The sequence below is a fragment of the Malaya genurostris genome, chromosome 2, assembly GCF_030247185.1.
Source record: "Malaya genurostris strain Urasoe2022 chromosome 2, Malgen_1.1, whole genome shotgun sequence".
NCBI classification, from domain to species: Eukaryota; Metazoa; Arthropoda; class Insecta; order Diptera; family Culicidae; genus Malaya; species Malaya genurostris.
In genome coordinates this window covers 212,186,548-212,201,759 of record NC_080571.1, presented here as the reverse complement: position 1 = coordinate 212,201,759, position 15,212 = coordinate 212,186,548, and the positions used below count along the sequence as shown (strand labels likewise).

General features: G+C 36.3%; 1 protein-coding gene across 5 annotated transcripts in view; it reads right to left on the bottom strand.

Moving 5' to 3' along the window:
* Positions 1-15,212, bottom strand: part of LOC131427403 (nephrin-like) — a 219,118-nt gene that overhangs the window by 74,076 nt on the left and 129,830 nt on the right. For all 5 annotated transcript variants that reach the window (XM_058590556.1, XM_058590557.1, XM_058590558.1 and 2 more), the window contains 2 exons: positions 9,926-10,019; positions 4,386-4,499 (listed from right to left, as the gene is read on the bottom strand). In XM_058590556.1, the coding sequence (XP_058446539.1) occupies positions 4,386-4,499; positions 9,926-10,019 (208 nt within the window). The remainder of the gene's footprint in view (positions 1-4,385; positions 4,500-9,925; positions 10,020-15,212) is intronic.

Here is a 15,212-nt window from a genome sequence, read left to right as displayed (position 1 = left end):
ATCCTATCTCAAAACCATTCAATAGCGTTCTGGGTGACGGGGAGACCTTTCATTTGCGACTAGTTTGATCAAAATCGATCCAGCCATCTCTGAGATCTCGACCTCTTAGTTGACAACACACATACAGACACACACACATACACACACACAGACATTTGCTCAGTTCGTCGAGCTGAATCGATTGGTATAAGTCATTCGGCCCTCCGGGCCTCGGAAAAATTTTCGAAAGTTTGAGCGAATTCTATACCTATTTTTATATATATAAAAAAAGGTAAATCCTGTGTAATCATGCCTAATAATGATCACTCATATTTTTATTATTCTCACTAGAGGATTTTTCCAGAAAATTAAAAAAAAAAAGCTTCAACGTTTACTAGGGACATAACCTTTCCAATTTGTAAACAGTTGTGAGTCAAATTTAGAATATTTTTTACCTGTTTTGTCTTTCTCTATAGAAAGGTAATAGAATTGCTGTAAAAAATTTGCGAATTGTGACTTTTGATTGGAGCTTCGGACGCCCATTCGGCTCAGCTTTACGAGATTGGAACCAATTACTTTAGAATGTATTCAATGATCAAGTTCAAAGTTATTACTGCTGATACATTTGGTTTGAGCAATATTCCCGAATATATGGCAGCACTGAATCATGCTTTTGAGAATTATTCGAACTTACGAAATTATGAACTTGCATAAAAAATCAGTCTAAATTCGTGTCAGAAATTATTATCCTGAAGAAACAAGGCGCAAAATGGTTCAATAGGTCTGTGTCAATGACAAGAGATAGGCATTATCACACCATTAAGAGGATTTAGAATAGGTTTCGCATCATCACACCTCTTCGTCGGATTCGAATTAAATTCAATAGCAACCTATGGGACCATGGGACCTTTCATTTAAGTCTTCGTTTGTGAAAACCGGTTCAACCGTATCTGTGAAAATCTGGTGCTATTTTTTGCTACATACACGCACCTACATTTTACGATCTCGACGAACTGATTCGAATGGAATGCGGGTCTTGGTTCAAAAGTCGGTTTTCACAATGATTGCATAGCCTTTTTTCATGAGAATAGCAGAATGCTTTTTCAAGAATTACACTCACAAAATCTTTTAATCCACCTATTCGTGTAATGATACCTCATGTGACTAGCGACTGTGAAGTCGAATAAACTTATTTTCAACTAGTAGCTAGAAGCATTGTTGTGATTAAAGATATGTTTGGATTAAGTAACGATAGCTTATAAATTATATTTAATTCAATATGACACAAAGATGTTATGATTGGAAACCTAAATAACTATTTCGTAACTAGTTATGTTATGATGAAACATTGCTGTTACCATGTTTTAACCAGTGTAACATAAAGAACTTATTCGTGCTCTTGTTGCAACATAGTTTGGACTTTGTCGTATCAGAACTAGTCGCGGATTGCTACTTGGGTTAGAAGAAACACATTATTAATTATATTTCACCTTTATACAATATGTGAGAAAATGTGCATCATCCGCTAAAATTCATATCCTACAACTCGATAGAGTATGAACGATTTAAATTATTTTGGCATTAAAAATGCCTTACTCTTCACTATACGGGGCCGGGGGTCAATTAAAAGTTTCAAAAATAGCCGCGTAACCTTTTTGCGTCATAATTTTGAACGTTAATAACTCAGTCATTTGTTGATGGATTGACATAATTTAACAACCAATCGATTCGAAAACTTTTAACTTAAATATGTATGAAAACGTTGTTTCAATATTTCAATAGCATACTATTGAAAAAATGGTTAGAATTGATCTATGTTTTCATCCACCAATCCCAGCTGAGGAAATTGACGTCATTTTCTTGTACGGCATAGAAGCATAAATCAAATAAACATAGATTTCCCACTGTGGTACTAATGTAGTTGAGCAACCCGTGACAGCAAAAGCACCGTCTGGTGGAGAATGGGTGCGTAAATGCTCCTAAAATGCATGCATAAAGTTGCCTGCGCATTTAACAAAACCACAGTAGCATAAATCAAATAAACATAGATTTCCGACTGTACGGTGACACTAACAGCACCTCTAGTGAGAAACGGGTGTACTTTTTTCCATTAGCTACTGTGATTTTGTTAAATGCGCAGGCAACTTTATGGATACATTTTAGGAGCATTTACGCACCCATTCTCCACCAGACGGTGCTTTTGGTGTCACGGGTTGCTCAACTACATTACTATTACACTGGGAAATCTATGTTTATTTGATTTATGACAGTAGCTAATGGAAAAAAGTACACCCGTTTCTCACTAGAGGTGCTGTTAGTGTCACCGTACAGTCGGAAATCTATGTTTATTTGATTTATGATAGAAGGCTTTGCGTCATGCATAAAAACACCGCATCATTCTGCGTAGTTCGAAGAGGAATCTAAAAATATATGCTGCAAATCATTTCTTGATTTCAGTTGATGCTTGACTGTGAATGAAACAAGTAGCTCGTCCAGTGAGGTGATGGCTAGATTGTATATGCGTTCTCTCGTTGGAATGTCGCTTTTGCTAAATCTTCACTGTACGAGACTTGGGTGTCAATTTAAAAAAAAAATACAAAAATAACCGCGTAACCTTTTTCTTTCATAGTTTTGAACGCTTAGAACTCAGTCATTTGTTGATAAATTTATATAATTTAACTACCAATCGATTCGAAATCATTTAACTTAAACTATGCGGTAACGTCATTTAAGTATTTCAATTGCATTGGATGGAATTGACCTATGTTTTCACGAGCCAATGACAGTCGCAGTGAATGATGTCAAACTCTCGTCCGATTCGCGCAGTATGAACTATAGCACAAAAGAGAATCTATAAATATATGCCCGAATACATTTCTGCTTTAGTTTACCCGTGGCTTGTCTTGATTCTCCGGTAACTAGCAGGCCAACTTAGAATTATCGGCGATAGATTTTTCGATCTTGCTTCCAAGAATCTTATAGAAGGGATCCAGACTAAGTGTAGCAAAAATAATGCAATGAAAATCGTTATGCAGTATCGATTCGAACAAGTTGTTGTCCCTCCAGGAATAAAACGCTTCAAAAGATTCGGAACATAGTACAAATAAGTTGCACAGACTCACATTATATATTGTGATTTATTAGATGCAATAAAATACAGTATTAGAGATAAACTCAAGACAAGCTGATCTGCGATTTTACAAGTATCATTTAAATCCTTACCAAACTCGGGTTACCACCAGTTTCAGTTAAATTATCATTTACATCAAAACAACAAGTGTCTTATCACTACATGCGTTGTAACAATGACAAATTCGTTCATGTATTAATAAAATCAACTTACAATATGAACAAAATTAAGGAATTTGGTTGCATATGCATTGGTTCCTTAATATGCAAAAGTGAAAATCAATTTAAGTAACAAAATATGTTCTGCGGACTGTGTCACATATTTTCTTCCTTGTATTGCTGCCATTCTATTTTCAGACACTCTCCAAAGATTATCGACGCTTTTTAACGAAGGATCATTAACATTACACTATTATACTGAGTTTATTGGTTGACGGTTGTTCAAATTTTTCACATTCACATTTTTCGATCAAAATATTTAATATCTTCTCTAATCGCTGTTTATAAAATGATTGAGTTTGTACGTTCTCTGTCTTGAAAATTATTATGATATAAAATCGTTTCATTTGTCCAGATTTATATCTTGAGGCTGTTCGTATCCAAAATTGATCTTTTAAGTAACTTTGAAATCATCATAATTGACTTTAATTTAAAGGATATTTTCCAAAAATTGTCAAATGTAAAAATTTGTTGAAGGCATAAAATAGAGTAGTTTTGTTTTGTTTGTTTTGAAAAAATCTAATTTGTTATTTTGATCATTCGCCAATAATGTAAACACTAAAAGCAGAGTGAGTTTGTAATTCTTCACTGTTTAATGAATCCACCATCACCTTTATTTTTGTTTTGATTATGGGTACCTGGGAATTATTAAATTTTTAATGTAATCGTAATCGGTCGTGTCTTGCATACAACCCTCTAATTTTTTTCTTATCTCTGAAGCTTTTACCGCCCTAATGCATACTCATTGCGTGTTCGTCTTTATAGGAAGCATACATCTGCCACGTTGAATTAACAGAACAAATTGAGTTTTATGTATTATCCAGTTTGTCTAACTAGTATGATTCGAAAGACTAGAAATGAATAGTTCTATCGATACATTCTAGTTGGGATGATTTTAACACAACAGGGCTAGCGGTTGAGGATGGTTGAATAGATGTAATTGCATTTTTGAACAGTTACCTAATTTTAAGAAGATTTACTTTTGTCCTGTTTGATTTTGGGTAGGAAGGAACAATATAGGACGGTGTTCAGTGATTCTGTCAAATGAGTTAACTTACCTCCAGAAACGCGACATGTTATGACGATGTCATCACCTTCCTCCTTCGGACCGAGCTTGGTTCCGTTCATCAGTCGACCCCAGCGATCCAGAACCACCGGTTGCTCCGGAAGCACTGTTAACAATTATGGAACAAAAAAATGTTACGAGATTGTTTTTTTTTTGTATTTTAACAATTTGTTTTTTTTAGTGAAAATTTGTCTCGAATGACTACTTCAATATGGGTACTGTTATCAGAAGATTTCACCTTCGAAAAAAGACATTTTTGTAACCTGAGTCAGAAACTGAGAGACAAGTTCTATGTACAGATGAGTCGAAAATAAAACATGAAATACTGCAAAATGGTTTCGTTACATTAGCTTTAGCGTTGTGTTTCTTTTTGTTATGAACAAATGCATCGCCACAATGAATAAAAGTGTTACTCAAGCAAGTCTTTCTAGCGTTTCAAGTTGAGCTACTAAAGAGCACTAGCAGTTCGATCTGAGCTTCTGTGCACTAACGAATAGAACACGAAATGCAAATTATTTTTTAAATAGTTCTTTCATTGGTCATCAAATAAATTAAAACTAATAAAATCATATGTTTCGTTGTCGTATGTACAAGGTTTCTTCATTGCACAGAATTTTCTTCATTTAACGGAACTGGTCTTTCACTAAGTTAGCAATGGAAGTGAAAAACCGTTCTACAGAAAATCGTCCAAAATTATTTAAACATTTTTCATTTCATGATTTATACCTTTTGAAATTTATAATTTGAAGAGTACGGATAAGCAGCAGAGCTACTGTCGCTTCATAACGAGTAACCTTTAGAATCTGTTGTCGAATTCAAACAAGGGATAGGTTCCACCTCAGTTTTCGGAGGATAGAGCTAGTCCGTCAGCTCACGGGAGACAGGCCCAAATTACGATGTCGATAGAAACCCGGAGCAGGCACTCCGATTCACTCTAGCTTCACTGGGTTCACTCTAGCGAACAATTGTAACACAGCGGAAAATAGGCTGGAATGGTGTTGGTCAAAATGCGGGATCGTGCGTTGACTTGGGAGACGATCAACTATGAAAAGTGTGGACGAGAATAAGAGGCCGTTTCTTCAACTATCACATCTTTAACGTGCAATTTTCACACGAGGAAGAATCCAACTACGAAAAGAAAGTATCCTATGCGAAGCTGGAGGTGAAGTTCGACAGCTGTCCGCAGAGGGATGTGAAAATCGTTATCGGGGATTTCAACGCTCGCATCAGAAATGAAGAGAGTGCAAACCTATGACAGCCTGCGCACCGTCACCAACGATACTGGTTAGTCCCTTGGAAAGACATCCACAAAGTCACTTGGACATCATCTGACAAACGAAAAATAACACAAACCGACCACGTTTTCATCGACGGTCGATTCTTTTCAGACATAAGAAATATCCTTGCGTATCGCGGTTCGGACAACCACTTGGACTCCACTATCTACGTTAAGTTTTTGCAATGACTGAGTTGAAACATATATTGAAGAAGTCAAATGAATAAAAAACTTACAGAAAAGATGCTTTTTAGGAAAAAGATACGCTCAGAGACAGGACTCGAACATGCGTTCTTATGTTATGCATTCCGTGCATACGCGCTACCATTTTGCCACCCTAAGCCTTATGATAGACACAGCTCTAAAACACGACTAGGCATGATAGAATGCACATCGAACATGCTCTACATCCTGGCCGTCTCACGATCGGTACCATACATCCAAACATCTTCTCTGTTCATCAAACACTAGTTTTCTCGCTTTATACCTATTTACCGCTCAAGCACTGAGTAGGAGAGTGTATTTATAATTGCTTGTCACCTTCTCTACTGGTGTCAGTCGCTGGCTGAATATTGTCGACTGACCCTATGAAGGTTATACGATAGTCTGCTTTTTTCCAGCGACTTTTTTATATCGTTGATTTATACATAATAAATTTTTTTTTGTATCGAATATAAAAAAATTAAATATCTAGTTGATGCTAACATGCGCTCAAAACTGCGTTCCACCAACGTTCCACTACCGCCGTTCCACACTGAACGGTAGCGGTCATCGACTCAGAATTACTTGCAGCAGCATGGACATATTGCTAGGGTTTCAGAGATAAACTCGATTGAAATGGCCCTCGACAATAATCCTATCAGCATAAGAAGAAAAAGAAGCACGCAGCGGGAAGTATTGTTTAATCAATTTTAGGACGAATTGGAGACCTTTTGCGGGTGCGAGGTTTTTTGGGTGCGAGCAGCCATGAATCGAGTTGAATTGAGACGCATTCTATATACAGCAGAGACTCGTGTGGTCTGCAAGTGAAAGAGTAAGAGTAAGGGTATGTCCTCCGATACTTCCTAAAGGATATTTCCGAAGCGCCTACTTCATGATGGCCCAGTACTTTTCGACTAGACGCAGTTCCTGTGCATTAAGGGGATTGAAGCCCTTCCAACTTCCCGTTGAAAGACCATAATTACGTTAAAACCAGGTATAAATAAACAATAAAAATGCTGAAGTTGACCTCATTTGCCTTGTACCACTCCAAAACATCCTTCGAGTAATGGCAGGAGGTTAAATCCGGCCAGAAAAGCATAGAACCATTGTGTGACATTATAAGTGGCACTATACGCTTTTAGAGGCATTCCTGCCTATTGATCGTACTGGTCGTCAATTTTTCACCTTTGCTCACCCTTCCACATGAGCAAATTGATTGCCAAATCATGTATTTTTTGGCAAACTGTTCTCTGGAGCAACTTTCGTGATAAAAGCCTACATTCACTAAACTTGATTTTCACCGTGAAGTGATACCGATAAAAAAGATAACAATCACTTCACTTGGGTTTCACCGTGTATTGATACCCGTAATAAGGGCCATAATAATCTAATTTCACACAAAATTCTGATTGAGAATATCCATTGGATATTATCCAATGGATAAAAAAATTACAGCCAATGTGAGTCTTTTATTATATATACGACTTATGAGTACTTTTTATCTGGTCATCGGTATTCAAGTATACCTTATGATCAAAAAAGAACCGAAATTTTCATTTTAAAATTCCCGCGCTTGTCCAATCGGTAAACTTTTATTCTCTCAACGTTGGCAACACTTTTATACACGTTCTGTCAAATTTTGACGCATATCGTACGATTAGTTTTTGTTTGGCGTCTATACAAAGAAGCTGAAAAATTTTCGCGATTTTATAATGGATGAAAATTTAGAACAACGTGCGTGCATCAAATTTTGTGTTGCAAATAGATTTAAGTGTTCCGAAACTTTGAAAATGTTAGAAAAGGCCTTTGGTGAATCGTGTCTAGGAAAAACACAGGCATACAAGTGATATAAACGCTTCAAAGGTGGTCGTACAAGCTTGGATCATGATGAGATCCCTGGCCGCCTAACAACATCTGTTACTGAAGAAAACATTGAATCGGCGAAGCAAATCGTGTTGCAAAATCGTTCTGTACCGATTAGAAAGATTGCTGTGTTGTTAGGCATCTCTTATGGATCGGCCGAATACATTTTAATTGATGTTTTGGGTTTGAAACGCGTCGCTTCTCGGCTGGTGCCAAAAAAGCTGAATTTCATTCAAAAACAGCGTCGTGTTGATGTGGCCAAAGAGATGATTTCCAACGAAGATAGTGACCCCACATTCATCGAATGCATCTTAACTGGTGATGAGGTGTGGATCTATGAATATGACGTCGAAACCGCACAACAATCGACCGAATGGCGCTTCGAAGGCGAGCCGAAACCATTATAAAAATCGCCACACGAAAATTTTTCAACTTCTTTGTATAGATGCCAAACAAAAACTAATCGTACGATATGCGTCAAAATTTGACAGAATGCGTATAAAAGTGTTGCCAACATTGAGTTTACCGATTGGACTAGCGCGGGAATTTTAAAATGAAAATTCCGGTTTTTTTTCGATCATAAGGTAAGTCAGAATAATTATGAAACTGCTACTAAACTGGTCACTGAATCATTTATTCAATGTTGCACATATTCTTCGTGTTACTAATTCATTAATCCATCTTCAGTGCGAACTTTCTTGTATTAGTCACACCCGTCTCGAATAACATTGAACTATTCACCGCATAAAAGAGAGAAGGGCGAAAATGAATAAGCAATAATTGTGCAGAACTCGGATCTACTAATACATTCTATGTTGATGTATACCAACATCGTGCATGTTCGTTTTCGACATTCGTTCATTTACTTTACTTCTCGAATTGGTTCGAATAGCGTCATTCTTTGCAAAGCATTCTACATCTAATAAATTCATCATATCTCGTGAGGAAGCTGCAATGGGGGAGTACTGGAATATGGTTCTTTACACACACCTAAGACTATGGTACTAATACAAAGGAAAACGTCTTAATTTGCTTGTTTCAAAGACAGCACGAACGATGATCGCGAATTAGGTTTTGACGATGATCGCTGCATGAATATTCGTTCCACATTCGCGTTAAGTCTTTCGGGGGTTTGTTCAATGCGAATCTCAACCAGTGTTGGTGATTGCCGAAAATTTGACAGAAGCTGCTCGATATTTATCGAAATTGTATACAACATTTTCAATCCGGTAGAAGATGTTACAAGAACTCGAGTCTTTCAATGCATGAACCGCGAGAGAATTTTTCTACATTTCTTCGCTCCACTTCATACTTTGAGTATTTCACGGCCCTTCTGTGGAATTTACCAAGAGAGAATCGCAAGTTGACAATTATTGCAGAAAATCGAATCGATGATTCGACTTGAAGATTTTCATACTAGGTTGCAATATTCCAAAATCTTTGTGTGGACATTCACATCCATTTTCATAGACACAACTTATACAAAGGTTGTGTGCACTTAGTTAGAATAACCTGCAATAGTAAAATGGTTCTATCGCAATTATCCACTGCCTGTATAGAATCGGATCGTAAAACAAGAATGAGCGACCATTTGTTGCTTCAGAGCGGATCCCCACAGTAGCGAGCTAACCTTTGTTTCTCAGACAGGCCATCGAGAGAAATTCGCTCTCACACTGATGTCCATTCCATGTTAAATGAACCATGCCGGTTTTTTGTTGCTGCGATGATATCCATCTCTTTGATGGCACTGATTGAATCGTGTGAAGAGTTGCTAGTGAGCGTTCTTTGATACGATAAAAGCCATCCTTGATCTCAAATGTGTAGAAAAGGCCTTCATACCAGCAGCGATGCAGCATCGGCTTCGTTCGCTCTTGAATAAACGAACAAGTCCGAATACCAGAGCGATTATCAAACAAAGGCAAAGGAAAGCGAACGATGATCGTTGACGTTCCTTGCATTTTCGATATTCGACTAACATTGCATTTATCTGTTTTAAACTCAGTAAAATTAGAAGAGCAAAACAATTTTATGCCGATATGCATCAATTTGATCCTGAATTGAATGATTTATCCGGAGTTTGGATTTTAGACCAAAAATTTTCAGTACTATTTTAGGATTACAAACCGTGCCTACAGCAGGCTTTGAAAACGTTAAAACAATGTTATAAAATCTTAACGCCAAATATGACTTACCTATTACTGTTAAGTTGTAGCGATGTGTTTGGGTTTGTAACGTTCTAAAGTCTATTCGGCAGCGATATATGCCTTGATCGTGGCGTTTGAGGTTCTGAAATTAAAACAAAAAAAAAGTGAAATATCAATTAGTTTCAGTCAATTCGCTTTCACAACTCATACAAGTCAATCGATAAAACAAAATCTCTTGCGTTGGGGAAGGAAGAAACCAAACACCGTATTGTGTAGTGAACAATAGAACGATCCCGAAATGAGTGAACCAAACGAACAAAAGCTACCGCCGCCACTACGAAAGAATACAACTATTGTTGACTTCAGGCAGTGCAAAATTCGACCTTCGATACGAGAACTTGAAGGTTTGCTAAAGGAGCAAATGCATCTTGATATTAAACGTGTGCATTTACTTCAATGCAACAAAAGAAATAATGTTGTTTACATCCAGTTTTATGGAGAATTGGATCCAATTCAATTAGCTAAAGACAAAAACAATGGTTGCACGAATGTTGTCCTTCAAGGCTTGAATTGTCTCTGGCTTGTCCACATAACACTTATCTTTGACAGCCCCCAAAGATAATAATCTAACGGCGTCAGCTCCGCGCGGCCAAACGACATCCGAATTTCGACTTATAATTCGACCTTCGAAGCCTGTGCGCAGAAGATCGATCGTAGCGTTGGCTGTGTGGCACGGAACGCCGTCTTGTTGGAACCAAATGGTGTCCAAGTCTTCCTCTTCAAGTACACAACCATTTTCGTTCAGCGGAAGGATAAAACTAAGTTTCTGTCAAATCAGAAGTGACATTAAGGTTACCAATGTCGAAATAACCGCTAGTTAAAAAAAAGTTAGATGGCGGACCCTGTATATATGGAAGATAATGCTATAGAAGTGCGATTGTATGTTCTAACCTCAAGCATCTGTGATCCTCATATTTGCAAAACTATGTCCCACTATGGAGAAATTCTTTTCGAGCTAGAAAATGTTTTTCCTCGGTATTCGGAATGGCGTACGTTTGCTACGCATACGCTTGAAGAAAACTTTACCTTCTTATGTAATTTTCGGCCAAGATACAAGGGCACCGTGCAAATCACTTGTTACCTATGACAATCAGATGGCCACATGTCAATATTGCCAAAAAGCCTTTCACTATGGTAAGCCATGTGAAAAATTGATTAAGAAGACATCTGCACCAAAGGGCAACAGCGCTCCCTCCACACCAACCCTCTAAAAGCTCCAGTGCATCGAAAACAGTCACCAACAACAATGAATCATCCCCCTCAACGTAACCTATAGTCAAAGTTCATGCAGAACAAGGTATACCAGCCGCAGCTAACAACGCACCCAACACCTGGGCAAATAGAAGTAACAACGATGATTCCACCAACAACAGTGACACCGAACCAATGGATGAGAGCGATAATTGCGAACCACTGCTTCCCCTTAAATTGATGGATAGTAATAAAAATGCCTCTCCTCCAATAAAAATGTACTTAATCCACCTAGCAGTGAGATGATACCTTCTTTTTATCAATCCACATGTTTTTTGCATGAATATTCTTCGGTGATTCAGTTTTCATGACATTATTCTAATGTCCGTAATGTCCGTGAACTCTGTAATGTCGAAACTGCAAATCGGATCGAATTTGAATCTAAAAGTGTAACAATCGATTAAACATTCCATGATATGTCGAAGTAATTACCAATTTAGAGTTCAGGGTAATTTGAGGTACTTCCAGAGCCGGTATTCAGGAAACCAGCATAACCAAAACCGATTCGTATGGCCATATGACGAATAAATTGCAATATTTTTGAGTTCAACTTTAAAGCTTTTCGGGATTGTCATCTTCTATATCGCTTCGAATTTTAAAAATTCATCATCCTACAATTCCAGGATTGAAAGTCAGAATTGGATAAAATTAGATTTATTTTAATTTGAACTTTTGTTTCTGAAATTCGATTTAGCTTTTTTGAGAAAACGATTGAGCTTTGACAAACGATTCGATACTGGAACCGGAATTCGAAAATCGGTGTAGCCGAAATCAGACAAATTCACCTGAGTAGCTGTATAGTTTACATTTGTTTCAAAATGTTTGAAAATCAATGTAGACATCTTCGAGGAATCGTTGTACGAATTAAATTTTTGGGTGCCTTCCCAAACAAAAACTGAATACAACCAAAAATGAAGTAAGTTTATTTGGTTATCTGCTAACATGATAAACCTGATTAATGTATGTGAAATAGACATTTTTATACTAATCACCCTGTATCTTCGAAACCGGAAGTTGGATCTGACAAACAAGATGTTTTATAGAATCTTAAAACTTTTCATTTGAATCTTAGATGATTCTTAGATTTCATTTGAATCTTAGATCGATTCAACCATCTACGATAAAAATGAGTTACACAGTTTTAATTTCGTTTCACATATCATCCTGTAGTTCCGGAACCAGAGGTCGGAACCAAACATAATTCAGGAACCTTGTTTGGGAGAAAACCGAAAAAAATGAGTGAAACTATTTGTCACACGCATTTGCTGATCTCGACGAATTGATTCGAATGGTATATGGCTGTTATGTTCTTCCAGCATTTATTGCTGTAAGTAGTTTAAATCAATATAATAAGAATATAATTAAGAATTGCTTTCAACTCGAAAATTCTGCCATCATCTGGTTTACATATGGCATATTCGAATGATTATGTTGCCAAAAACGAACCGTGCTTAAATCGGTCCGAGGCCAAATATCATGCTGTACACAGTCTTTTTTGGTACTTAGAAACAATTGTATGTAACAGTATAAAAAATCGTGTTTTATGTTGCTCCAAAGCATTTCTTTGCCAGACAGCGCTCAAAACTTCTACTGCTGGAATTGGGGAAAAAGTCGCTTACACAAAAATTTCGATATCTCCGTTAAAAATGGACGGATTTTACCAATCTATGACTTGTTGGATAGGTATTACCGTGCGGAATCTAAGTCTGAAAATATATTCTGTTTTCAAGGTCAACTGTGACAGATACTGTCAGAAAACTGAAAATTCTGACTTAAAACTTCGTATAACTCAAAAAGTAAACATCCGATCTCAAAACCATTCAATAGCGTTTTGGGTGACGGGGAGACCTTTCATTTGCGACTAGTTTGATCAAAATCGGTCCAGCCATCTCTGAGATCTCGACCTCTTAGTTGACAACACACATACAGACATTTGCTCAGTTCGTCGAGCTGAATCGATTGGTATATGACATTCGGCCCTCCGGGCCTCGGAAATTTTTTCAAAAGTTTGAGCGAATTCTGTACCTATTTTTTATATTTATAAAAAAAGGTATAAAGATGACAACTAGATCCAGCCATAAGAAAAAATAATATTTTTTATTAGTGTTAAACGGCCTCGTTAAGCTTAAGTGCATAAAATAGGTTCAGTAAAATTCCACCATCGATTAATCAGATGTTTTTCAAAACGAGTAATTTTTGAGATTATTTTATAACCATAATTAAAAGGTAATGTTTCTATTTGCAAATACGTTACAAATCACTACTAGTATTAGTCAGGGCCGTCAACATAAAATTATGTGTTCTTCACATGAATAGTTGCTTTAAAATTTGTGTGCATGGGAACATCGTCGAATTAAAAGGTGGCCTTAGTCTTAATGATATGAAAAACCAATCGCTTATATCATCATAACAACATTTATTAACGCAATCCGATGTAATAGTTTAAAGTATTGAAATATGGTTAATGGCAACATTGTAAGCCTAGAGATTCTTTTCTAAAATAAATCAAATATTACGTTGAATAAAATTGAATGGTTTGGAATTGACATGGTCTGATCAAGCAAAATATTCAGGTTTAACGTAGTATAAAAAGTTATTTTCAAGGATCCAGGAAAAGTGGAATAAATATATTAAATGTTTATATCCTCTATTAAACAGAAATTCCAAGCTCTGTCTTAAGAACAAATTATTAAATCATGAATAAATTTTCAGACTAGCCATACTTTATGCAGTACCAATTTGGAGTTGTTGTTGTTCGAAGTTCGAAGGATTCAGAATAAAATTTAAAAAATTATTTTGAACCATCCTCCCTGGATTAGTACAAATGAGTTACACAGACTTACAAATATAGAACCATTAGATGTAATGTCACAAAATATTATTAGAAAATTCCTACAAAAATCAATACCATCTTCAATAGAATTGATTCGCTCTTTGCATTAGTTAGTAAGTTAGTATATAAGTTTATATGTTTATAATAGAGCTGGAAAGTTACCCAACTTAAATCTTAACAATTTAAATTCAATTCATATTGCACATTACATTAAAAAAAACTCACGGCAATAAAGTTATATATTCAAATCTGAATCTTGAATTGAAATTTTGCTTTAGTTTCACTTTATTTCAAAACGGAGAACAGAATTTATACCAGATCTGAGTCCGAGAATGTCTATCAATTTGTTGTATTTAATTTAATCATTTTGCAGAGTTCTAAAAACGGCATTCAAAAACACTTCTTTTTGAATATAACTTTTCTTCTGGGAAGTTTTTGATCGTGAAGATCTCTTGTTGTATCTAATGTATCGATATAATTTTTGCTACTTGCCATCGGAAATATGATCAGCAATTTATAGTAAAATTTTCAGTTGCATGACATAGCCACGCATAATTCAAAATTAAAATTTTCGCAAATGTATGGTGTCAACGAGTATCAAAGAGGAAAACTCATAGCGCGTGTTTGCCTTTCTCGTACCCGCGACGACGGTTTTGAGGTAGTAGGCAACATTTTATTTCTGTGTTACCTACTGGGTCGGTATAGAAGCCCGAATAAAAAGCGATAGCAAACTTATATCAAAGTAATAGTTTATTGTACTAACTAAGCACCTCATTTCGGTTGCTTTAGATCCTAGCTCAGTTTCAGAATCAAGCATTAAGTTTCAGTTAAAAAAGCGCTTCGAAAAAACTTCGTCGTCGACTTCATTCTCAGTTGGTTGGAGTTATGATTATTATGCAAAACATTTGCATTCATTGTTTTGAACGATAGCTTAGAAAAAAAAATCGGGAAAAATCATACAACATACATATTTTTGAGTACAGTCTTTAGTATGAAAACTGACTGGACATTGTTGACTTAATCATCACATGATTATGATTTTTTGTGAATCCGGTTCTGAACCTTTATACCACTTTAAATATAAGTGACCATCAGTAGTGCAATCGCGTATTGAAATTTTTGGTCTCTCATACAAGGATGAACCGAAGTGCAGGGATCGAAAACATAAAAATATTCTTGCCCAATATGACA